The 12,486-nt window shown below is 34.7% G+C and overlaps 1 protein-coding gene across 3 annotated transcripts in view; it reads left to right on the top strand.

Annotated features, from left to right (window-relative positions):
- The window catches only part of LOC120633149 (semaphorin-1A), a 516,391-nt gene that overhangs the window by 430,577 nt on the left and 73,328 nt on the right, over positions 1-12,486 (top strand). For all 3 annotated transcript variants that reach the window (XM_039903275.1, XM_039903276.1, XM_039903273.1), the window contains one exon: positions 8,158-8,254. In XM_039903275.1, the coding sequence (XP_039759209.1) occupies positions 8,158-8,254 (97 nt within the window). The remainder of the gene's footprint in view (positions 1-8,157; positions 8,255-12,486) is intronic.

The following is a 12,486-nucleotide window of genomic DNA, read 5'->3' as shown; positions in this document are numbered from 1 at the left end:
AATTTGAAGTCCGCCAATCCGCACTTAGCCAGCATGGTGGACTAAAGCCTACATCTTTCTCTTTCTGCGAGAAGACTCATAAGCAGGTGATGGGTGAATTAATGATGATGATGAATATCACTTTGAGCCCCCACGGTCTTCGGGGTAAAGCCTTTTTATTCTGAGAGGTGAACCGTGCCCTATTGTGATCATGGTGATGGTGATAGTTCTTAGATGTAGATCTGACGATGAATGATAAGTTATCACATTTGATTATTAGAATGCATCATCATATTTCTTAGGTGGTTCATAAGATAAAGCTGTGGGTAAAACTAAAATATTTGTCGAGCGTACTTAGCCCCCGACTACAAAAAAAAATATTAGAACCACTATAGCTTCTGCTGACTCTACATTCCTGGTACTTAGTCACTTTGCTCACCTCACGTGCCAGTTGCGACAAAGTGCTTTTATAATTACACGGTGAAAGAATTTCTTAGTACAAGTTTTTAAACGTGGTTCTGTCTGCATAGGGCGTTTAACATGAAACAACTCTTTAGGAATAGATTTATAATTTCAGACTTGGCTAAAATGATTAAAAAACATATTGGAAGTAAATGGAAGGTAAATAAAAATAAGCGCTAATTTATTGACTTACGTTTACGGAAAAAGAAAAAAGAAGAAGAAAAAAAAAGTCTTTATTGCATATACAAATATAAAACCAGGTTAACAAAAAAAAAACGATAATATACATATGCACAAAGGCGGCCTTATCGCTTGAAGCGATCTCCTCCAGACAACCTTTGGTTGAAGAAACATATTAGAGAAAACGGGATAGTGCAATACCTAAATTGTGCTAATTATAAACATTACATATACAATACATACTAATACTACATATTTATAGTAAAAACATATATATATGTATATAAATATCAATATATAAACTTAAATAACTAGACAGGAAATAGTCTTTTAACCGCGATTTCAAGATATTTAATGATTTGGACTGTCTTATATCCCTCGGCAGCTCATTCCATAAATTAACCACCTTTACCGTAAAAGAATTGCCATACGCCAATGAACGACTAGCAGGAACGTGTAACAAGCTGTCATTATTTAGTAAAGAAATGGCAAGAATGTAATAAAGACGTGAGCAAAAGCAAACTATACGTTTATTAGGTATTTAATGTTCATTTCTTTCTGGTAAGTACCGCTATGCTAAGAAAGCATTGCTGATTTCCGGCGTGATGGCCGCTGAAATTACAGGCACACGAGGGTTAGCACCTACGCCTCAAGCTAGTGGACATAGCGGCACTTTGTAAATCGGGTGCCCTGCGAAGTATAGCTCTGTTTATAGGCAGATTTTGGTATAATATATACCATTTGGAGAGTAATCTTTTTCTTCCGTCAAATATTAATATAAAAAATGGGGTTTTCATAACTAAAAACCCTTAGTTGTTTGAATAACTTCCACTCATGTAAATTAATCATTATCGTCATGTTAAATTATACATATTAGATAAAGGTGAAACATAACAATGTTGTAGCCAAATTACAGGCGTACGATTTTTTTGAATAAAAAAAAGTTAGAAGTATATATATAGATTCTGGTTAAGTCAACTAAACACTGAATGAAAACATATGAAAATATACACACTATAAATTAATTATAGCGTGTTTATTTCTGAAAACCTTTATTTACATTTGACAAAAATTTTGAAGCCTGACTATATGATCAGAATTACTGTATAATATGAACGGAATTGTGGCCGTTTGTAGTATTTACGTAGTGTGCTCTCCGCAAGTACGGGGCCAGCCACCGGTAGTGGCAACCAGCGATATCCATATTTTCTTTTACATCGCATTTACGAAAAATTACCCCTCGCCAGCACGTACTTTTCAAAATAGCACATATATATAGCATAACACTATATGTTAAGATATTATATAGCCCTTAATTGCTAGATTATTTCACAGACTTTTTGCCGTCAAGTAAAATTTTTTTAAGTATGCTCGGTACAGTGAAATAATTAATAGCGTTAATTTTGGCCTTTTTCTGCTAACTCTACCAGGTACTGCAGTCACAAAACCTCACTTGCCAGCTGCGCCCGAACCCGTTTTAATGATTTCACACTAATTAGATTTTTTAATGTGCCCTCTGAGGTCGATTTAGCAACCCCAATTTATTTTACCGTTTCATATTTTGTTTTGCTTCCCGCCTTGGTATTAAAAAAACAGGATCCAGCTAAGCAACTCGTTTTTTAAATTCATTTAGGCCCACGTTTTTATACCTTTCGTTATATTTGTCGATACTATGTGTTAGCCAAAACTTTGCCAGCATTTCGGCAGGTGAAAAAGTGACCACAAACTGAGTTAATGTTTCAAAAGTGCTTATTTACTAGGCATCCTGGAAATAAATGAATTTTGAATTTGACTTTGACTTAAATTTATTTCGGTTTTATAAAAATTTTACGGGAACCATTTATTCTACCGGACCAAAAGTATCCTATAACTGTCTCCCTATGCATCTCTATACAAAGTTTTCCAAAATGAAGTTAAAAGCCTGTTAGTAGGGTAATAAAAGCAGTTTTAGACTTAATTCGTGAACTAAACTTAATTGGTTGGTCTAGAAATTGCGTCCTCAAAACCTTGTGAAAAGAAACACCAGTAGTTTGCTCGCCATTTAGTTCTGGGATATTTTCAAAAATTGGCATCATTATCATTTTACCCGTGTGACAGTATCTTAAGATAAAGATGAAATTATATAGAACTCTCGTCTCTCAACTTCTGGAAAAGAGGAATCCCGAAAGTGTCAACCTTCGTTAAAAAATATCCCTTAAAGAACGACAAATGTTTTGTGTCTATAAAAATGCGGCACAGCCCTATCAGTGACCCAGATGGTAGAGATATTGGGGAAAAGTCGATTTTCCGCGATATCGCCCGAAGCCTTAAGTCTGAGGAAATTGACGCCTTGACCCACTTCGCACTGGAACCCGCGCAAGAATACAGCCATGAAAAACTTTATTTGCCAACTAGTCATAACAGCGCGTTCACATTATACGAACAGAATAATCACAGTCCAGTGGTATAGTCAAGCGTGGACTAATCAAATCGTAATCTTATTGGTCTAGTAGTTAATGCCCGCCAACACATTAGACGAGCGTGTTTCGCTTCTGGCCCAGCCATGAATATAACCTAGGCCATGTCTTCTTCTATGAGTCCTTCAACACCTGGTAGTGCATAGGGACGAGACTACTTTTTTCCATCCAGACCTATCCCGAGCTGCAGACTTAATCGTGTTCCAAGATAAGTTGGAAGCTTCCACAGACCGTTTCCATGTTGCCTTTGGCCTTCTACGTCTTCGTTTGCCTCCCACAGGCTGCCATTGTAATGCTTCTTGTTGGACACCGGATATTCAGCGTAAAACGTGACCTACCCAGTTCCATTTTCTACGCTGTATTTGGTCAAGGAAATGGTTTATGGCCTTAGTGAGGCCATGTAGCTAATCCAAATCTTTATTTCACTTTTAAATTATTTGCACTTTTAAAATCCGATCCGATTCTTAAGCATTTCAATCCGTGCCAATAATGCATTCTGCGTAGTTTCAACACATTTTAAAAAGGTTTCATTGTATGCTTTCAGTAACAACGTCTAAGCTATGCATGAAAAGCACGTTCAACTACCTTAGGAAATTAATATGGCTAACTATCATCGCTTGAAGCATATTATCAACAAAAGCGTCAGCAATATTAAAATGATAACTAATCAAGCGGTGGTAGTAATTCCCCATATCAAAGAATCATCCCTGATTGTAACCGATGATTCAGGCTTAAGTATGAAGCGCAATAACATAGAAATTTATTAAAACCCCAGGTATCAGACCAGCTTATTATAATGGTGCTTTCCCGTTCTTTTAATAGCATTCCAGTCCAGTGATCCAGCGCTGGAGTACTGTAAAAACGCTTTGACTCAAGCACAATTTTTTATATGTTGACAAATTAATATTTGATGCGATCCCTTTTAATGAAAATGGTGTTGCAGGACGCTATTACCAAATATGATCTCGAAAACAAAATATTCTAAGCCATTAAAATTTCCTACGCAATACTTCTAAACAAAGTAACAACAAATTTTAACTCATATTTCGTACAGACCGCCATTTCCTTCCTACTTGTTTATCATATACTCGGTGAAAATTTACTCCCAAACAGTAAAATGAATTCGGACCAAAACTCTTCAAACTTATTATCAACAAAGTAATACATAATAAGAGTTCGGCGACGAACGACGAAGCTCCTTTACAAATGTTAAGTGGTATAATTTTCCGATAAACATCCTTTGCCGTGAACTCGCGACTTTATTCCTCTCGAAAAATCGGGATCTTGACTGCCGGCATCATTGTATAAATGTCGTAGACCTATCTTTACACATAAAAAGACCCTTTAAGTAATCTCAGATTTTATCGAACGTTCTTGAACATGTAACTTGTCTTCTAAGGTACAGTTTCAGTGTAAGTTTCACGTACGTCACAACAAGTTAATTTACTATTATCCGCGAAAATGTATCTAGATAAGAATACTAAAGATAGCTACAATAAAAGTACATTCAAATATCTCAGTGAGTAAGTCCTACCGATGTTCATAAGATGAATAACGCAACTACAGATAAAAATACGATTTGTCATCTATAACAAATAAAGCTTAATATATAATGTATTAGTATATATCAAACTCTTCGGTAACAGTCGGCTAACTTGGTGGTTTAAGAAGATAAAAATAACATCACCTGATCGTTAGCTTAAATTTTTATTTGGAGGACCTAACGTTATTATTTGACATCACCAATTTTACAGATTAACGTAACTCCAAAATTACGTTTGTTAACATGAAATCTTACTAGGAGGTCAGAACTGTGCAAGGATGCTTGGCTTGGAAAACCGACAAAGGGAACGCTTTATTTGCATGGCTTAGCTAAGCTTAGCTCTGGTAGAATGGGGTTCAGCTAAGCTAAGTTTTTATACACGGCGTTTTTTTTACAATCTAACATCTGTGGTGCCTTTAGTCTATCTAATTTAAAGTTTACTATCCTAGGTAGGTGATCCTAGAGCGGGCAGTTACCTTGGCCAACGAATTAGTTTGGCCATACAAAGGGGCCATGCTGCCAGCATCTTAGGAACTATGCCTCGCTGCGGTGGTTTCGAGGACGTTTTAGATTTTATTTAGTTTTAAATAGATTATTTTAGGTTATATTTATATTTTAAAGAAACAATATTACTATAATTAAGTATTTCAAACAAATAAATGAAAGATTATTATAAAAAAAAAAAATATTATATAAGTTTTGGAATAGCTGACCGATCCTAAGTACTTATTTAAATATGTTTGCTTTAGTGAATGATTGGAACGTCGGATACATAGGTGCCGCCACAACGGGTCGCTCACACTTGCTATATGGATTTTCTTTATGCACCGAAGACTACTCAAATAATTATTTCCTTTATAATTGCTCATTAATATCTCCTTACTTTAATTTCTTATTTTTCTATCATTTATTGTTTTAATTCTTAACAATGTTTGTTATAAACTAAACTCTTTTTTTTTTTTTAGCTATTTAGCACATTAAATAGGAATGTCTCTATAAAACGTTCAAAAATATATCTTGTATACTCGCGGAAGCTCGAGTTGTATACTGTATTACATTCGGGTTTTTTTTTTTTCGGATTGTGTGTCAGCTACACAAGAATTTTCAAATTAAGATTATTACATTCGGTCAAATTCACATCTCTAATAGTCCTTAGAGTGGCGTGAACCTTAAAGTGATCTTTACGATAGTAACATATTAACACTCTCTCGCATATTTCATTCGCTCCACTACGCCAATTAATTTTCATATGATTTTATAGCTATTCGCACCTCTAAGCAACATATCCAGCTCTAGTGAACAGGCGTCCTTATCTCACTTCGCGCTTTATATCTTACAAACGGTGATCGATAACGGTTTTTATGAATATCGTTTCACGCACAACTGAGCGCTTTTACGCTTACAACGATTGCTACTGTAAAATGAGCGGAGCTTTATTGAATCGAAAAAAGTTATAGAAATTATCAAGGATCCCTCCTTTGTATTTTTATATATAGAATCGTTTACCAAAAAGAAGAAACGTTTGACAAAGTATGTCTATACAATAATGTAAGGTATTATGGCAAATCCTCGTCTCGATGGAAACAGCTTATTGTCGTATATTTTTGGACCTTCGAGTCATCTCTTGTGTAAACTTATAAGTACCGATAAATTTCTTTGATGTACAAAGAAATTTTGAATCTTTGTACATCCTTACTCTCAGACCTATTTTATAAGAACTTCTTCTCGCCATCTTAGACTGCATTATCACTTACCTTGGTTAAGAGAGATTGCAGTCAACTTGTGATAAAATGAAAAAAAAAAATTTTTTGTACCCAACCTATTCGGAGTATTCTTCGGTAGCACCACATTTCAAAGGCCTCTAGTTTTTATGAGTAATGTTTTTAATTGCCAATAAGAACTACGTGAAGTATAATACAATTTTACCGTGGATTATCAGTGTATGGCACAAAGGTCTACAAATCCCGTAGTCGTGCTTTGAAATTCGTAGACCTGTGTACACTTTCGTATTGTTAGTTAATGAAGAATGTTTTCAAGTGTGTGCTTAAACATATAGGTAGAGATCAATAGTCATATTAATAAAGAATTCTTTGTACGTAAAACCCATTGAGTTTGTTTGTACAAATACCACACAGTTTGCAAAGCTTCGCCTTAATTATTTGGTAGGATATGATGGTTAATGTCACGGACGATTGTTTCAATAATTGTATTTAAATTTGCGTGTTACGTGGTGTAATTTTCATCGTTACGCTATAGATCGTATTTAAAACTTAATTTAATGTAAATTATTATATATTTATAATAACTGTAAAACGCTCTAATTTTTAAATACAGATTTACGAATCGGACTCGCTCAAAGGCCTATCAGATAAAGAATTTCTTTAATCACTTAATTTCACACTAAAAAAGCTGTTTACGTCTGTAGCGATAATAAGCATCTGCAACTGAGAATAATTTTAGCTATACAGTTGAATTTTAATCGAACCATAAATGGATAGACAGACAGAGAGACCTAAAAAAAGACAGATAGACTAACAGACTTTGTTAATGTTTTTCATAAAAATACGTTTCTGCGGAACCCCAAAGAGCACTGTAAAAGTTACTCTGTACCTGACTTTAAACTCGCTCGATAAATTGTTACCGACTGACTAATGGAAATGCAAATTTCTTCCCGGCTCCATAGAATACCCGTAACAGTATACTAATGAGATAAAATCGAAACTTTTACGTACCTTTTAACATAATTGGGATCAGGTGTATGCGAGTTTTACTGTGTGTTACTATTTAAGCTTTACCTTTCATAACACATTTACGTTTGCGAGTTTTATTTATATGAATTTCCTCCAATATAGTGTACTAGCTGTTTTTAATTATAAGGGATAGAAAGTATTCTTTGTCGAGGTAGCTCTATGATGCTATCTGTGGGAAAAATTTCGACTAAATCTGTACCATGATTTTCGGTCCTTATGACAAACAAGGTTCGCTCTGTTTTATAGGAATCCGTACCTTAACAGTAGTATGGGATAATACCGTCGCGAGGTTACACAATTGATGAATTTTATTATAACAAACTTGTAGATAGTGAGCTCGGCTCTCATCTCCCGCAAGATAAAAAATATATTCGTAATTTGTAAAATGTTATTTTTGGAAAAAAGCATATGCTAATTTTTTGCGGGCTTCTTTGGTAGAATTTACCTTCCAGTGGCGTGCGTAGAGAATATGCACAGGGTATGCAGATGATATAAAATGAAGAAAATCTCCAGTACGAGTTATAAAACATTTAAGGATAGGCATTGTAAGTGTTATAAAAGCCTGCCCTTAAGTATTTACAACTCGTACTGGGGATTTTCTTCAGTTTTTATCATATGCATACCCTGTGCATACCCTCTATGCACGCCACTGCTACCGTCTAAACTAATGGCATACTTAAAAAAATAATGTTTCAAAAGTGCTTTTAAAGCACCTAGGAGACCTAGGTACTAAATAAATTACTAAATAATTACATTAATTAATTAAGAACTATAATTTTTGTTACAGGAGTGGATGACACACACAAGTTCTTGGGCAATGACACGCACACAGACTACTTTAGGCTATTACTCCGAGACGGCAATTATTTACTTGTCGGCGGCAGGTATGTTAGATTTTCATTTAATTTTTTTTTAAATCTATGTATCAGTGTTTATTTACATCTTAGAAATCTTAATAACTATGGAGGGTAGAGGTAAGGAGAGTCATCTGTGTATATGAAAAAGTGTCGTATAAAATATATTAAATTAGGATGGCGCCACATTTGCATCAGGGTAACTCTTAAAAGAAGCGCCAAATATAAATATTGTTAGAGTAGGCTTGAAAAATAAACAAGGAAGTATGGAGATACAAGGAAGTAAGGTTATATTTACCACAATATTTTGTACAACGTAAGTTGTTGAAATTCTCAATAATTAACTACTTTAGTCGATAATGACATTAAATTTTTTAACTCGGCATACTTCAATTCATCTACGATTGCTACATTCATACCATACCCTGTGCGCCATTGTGGAGGATTTTTGAACTGTTATTTAGCGCAACAACTGGACACTTTTTCAACTTTTCTCCCATATAAGATGACTCTCCTTACCTCTACCCTCCATATTAATAACGAGACACTAGAAATGCCCTTTAGCATTTCAAGTATAAAAAACACTTGTCACCGGAAGACGGTTCCTGATTTTCACAACGGTAACGTACACTAGTTATTTACAGCGTAAGAGGCAATGTAGTTTAAAAATTATACTAAAGTCACTAACTGTTACAAATGTTGTTTTTTGTAGTTCGAGTGCACGGAGTCTCGTTCGTGGCGACAACGTGATGCGTACATAACATTTCCATTGTCTTGTTATTAAGATTTCTAGAGTCTTGACCTTCCAAAAATATGTAGGTACTGGATCATTTCTTCGTACATACACGCAACAAAAAAACTTTCCTTTACTTTGTTACAACTGCCATATTGGTCTAGTGGTTAGCATCAACATCATCATTCGAAGTCCGTGCTGAGTTCGTTCCGCGGGGCCAAAATTTGTTAGGTATTTTATTTTCCGGATTATATTTAGTCCGGAGTTAGGATATTGATGGGGTACGTGACCCGTGCCTCTTAGAGCATGTAAAGCCGTCGGTTCCGGTTATTGTCATCGACATGTCGTACTTTTGTATGTATATTTAACAAATAATCGACCACGATTAGAGCAGCGTGGTAGATCTATGCTTCAAAAGCTGCTTCCTTTGAGAATGGAGGTTTGCCCTTTGCCCAACTGTGAGGCATTATAAGGTTGAGGAGGATTTATTTTACTTATGTATACACTTTTATTGCACACCACTAAAATTATAGAAAAAAAATGTAGAATAGATAAACAAAGACAGAAACAGAATACAGAAGGCATGAAATTTGCATTAAAATGGAAAATGCCATATCGATTGCCATAGCAATCTCTACCAAGCAACTATAGGATTAGTAAAACACGAGGAAAACAGGCAGCAGGCCGGTATAATGAAAAAAAAAGGTACTCGTACATACAAATAACTACATAGTAATACATAAACTAATATACACAAATAAAATGATTATAATGAGCGCTACAAAAATAATATCGCGTATACAATAGATTAGGTACTTTTATATTATGTCTTGACACCTCTGTTACGGGCTTAATATGACCAAAATGAACATTATATATAAAATTCTATAAAATAAAAATTACATATTTTCGAAGTTTTTCATATAAATTGAGTTAACTAAATGCTCTTATAATAATAATGTGATATTCAGTAACATGGCGTAATACGGACTTATAGGTTTCCATTAAAAGTTTCGACTTTCTAAGCCCATTTATTTTTCCCGCGATAATGATATTGGAAAAATATGAAAACATGTTTACTTGTTACGCGCAAAAAAGACGACAACTTTCATCAATTTCACATTATATAAATCGTTATATAATAATATCAATGGAAATGGAAAATGTTCGAAATAAATAGCTACAAATATTTGTTCAAACACGATTACAAACAGAAAAAGACAATGAATTGATTCCGAAGACGAACAATACGAAGTGAAGTGTATTTATTTATTCTTAACTTTGGCCGAGGCTTTACCCACGTGGATAGTATCCCCACTTTTCTACGTAAAAGATGGACCAAACAACAAACTGGTTGTTTGGTAGGAGGCTGCGGCCTTGGCTAGTCGCCATCCGGCAAGCGATTTAGTATTCCGGTTCGATGTAGCGGAAAACAGATTAGGGTTTAATATTTTTTTTTTTATTGAATTACACAAACTACTAAAATTATTATTCTCGCATCCTGAAACTCGCATGATATATAACAGTCATTTCCTTTTTAATAATGTATAAATGTATATATATATATATTACAACACACATCGCCATCTACTCCCCAAAAGCGCAGTTTGTGTTATGGGTACAAAGAAAACTTATGAATAATTTTATGAATACTTTCATAATATACAGATAAACACCCAGACACTGAAAAACACTTATGTTCATCACACAAACATTTTACAGTTTTGGGAATCGAATCCACGGCCTTAGATTCAGAAAGCAGGGTCGCTGCCCACTGCGCCAATCGGCCGTCAAATAGTAAAACCTTCAAGGTTCTACTATTAGCAAATTTTATTTAAACTAAAAAACAGTTTAACTGCTTTTTTTTAAAAAAAAAGGCTCTATACTAAAAATCCTATCAGCCATTTTAGCATCAAGGTACCTGATAACAGAATCGCGCATTATCTCGCTTCTGATTGTGTGTAACAAATTGCTAACCTTAAGGTCTGCTCGGATGCTTTGGCCGCGGCTAGTTACCACAGTACCGAAAAAGATTATAAGTGATTTAGCGTTCCGGTACGATGTCGCGTAGATGCCGACTAGAACAGTTGCCACTAAAATTGCCATAGTCGTAGCAGGTTAGCCAGTTCTGTGACTGCATCGTCGATTACCAACAGATAAAGTTTCAGTCAAGGGCTAACCTGTACAGGAAAAAAAAGGAAATAAAGTTTTCAACAGCGTCAAGGGGGTTGGGGTGGGAGCTCCTAGGGCTTGACAACATCAGGGGTACGTCAATCTAAGGAGCCTACTTTGAGGATCGGATCTCGTCGGGTGACGTTAAGTAATCTAGGTTTATTGCACTAGAGATTAAGTATACATTTTCTGTCATAAAAAGTACCGTGTGTTACTATCCGTAATATAAACTTGCTAATGCATAAACTATCATAATAAAACCCATCCTGTACCCTGTTGCTACCTGAAAGCAGGGGCCGGACCAATAAAAAAAGGTTTCGCATTCGTAATATTAATAGGAAATAAAGATATAGAAGTGAGTGTCTAAAACAATCTACTCTTAACAAATTATTCTGATATTGAGAAAAAAAAACTCATTCGATTCGCTTTTTATTTCCTTTTCCCGTCATTCATTTATAAGAACTTTCAACAAACTCTCGGCGCGGATTCAATTAAAAGAGTTTTTTTGCTTTCATTGCGTTCCGATATTTATTGTTCGTTTCACTTTTTATTTTTATTTTATATTGAAAGCTCAAGATAAAATATATGGATTTGTTTGTTCCTATTGTTTTCTTTAAATTGCGTGTCCATGGATACGTTGTTTAGATCATAGAATTAAGAACATACAGAACCCTCATTCAGCCATTTGTATTATTTGTGTCCAAAAACAGTGAAACCAGCGCACGTTGACTAAACACCCGCGGAATGTTGCAAGCTCACAAATTTGTGAACGTTTAGAGATTAGAGGTAATATTGGATAGAAGCAGGCGCTACTTTGCGCAAATCCATGATATATAATGAAAATTTAGCTTAATTTGCTATATTCAGCGAAAACTATGAAGTATCTTTGCTGTTTTTTTTTTATAGTAATAAATGACGGACCAAGCAGATGGGCCACCTGACGGATAATGGAAAACTTTTCCCTCTAAACAGAGCAATTGTAAATTGCAAAATATTGAACATAAGACAATCAAAGTCATTGGGCATATTTCAAAATACTGTTAAGGCTCATTATCTCGCTCAGTAAAGACGACTATTATTATTTATTTATCTACTCAAACTCATATTTAAGTATTTATGGTATATTAAGATATGTATTAGTATATTTATTTTTTGTATTTATCAACAGTTTTTTTTTTTTATTTGTATAGTCTGATTTATGTATTAGTATGTAGATATTCCTATGTATGTACTAAATAGTGTACCCCACCTATTTGTTTTCTTTTTAGTTTTCCTAATCCTAAGGTTACCTGGCAGAGATTGCTACTTAGCGATAAGGCCGCCTTTTGTATCCTGGTTAATTCTTCATGTATTTGTT

This window comes from Pararge aegeria, chromosome 21 (genome assembly GCF_905163445.1).
Source record: "Pararge aegeria chromosome 21, ilParAegt1.1, whole genome shotgun sequence".
In the NCBI taxonomy this organism is placed as follows: Eukaryota; Metazoa; Arthropoda; class Insecta; order Lepidoptera; family Nymphalidae; genus Pararge; species Pararge aegeria.
Note: the sequence above shows the minus strand (reverse complement) of the source record. Positions and strands in the feature narration are given on the sequence as shown.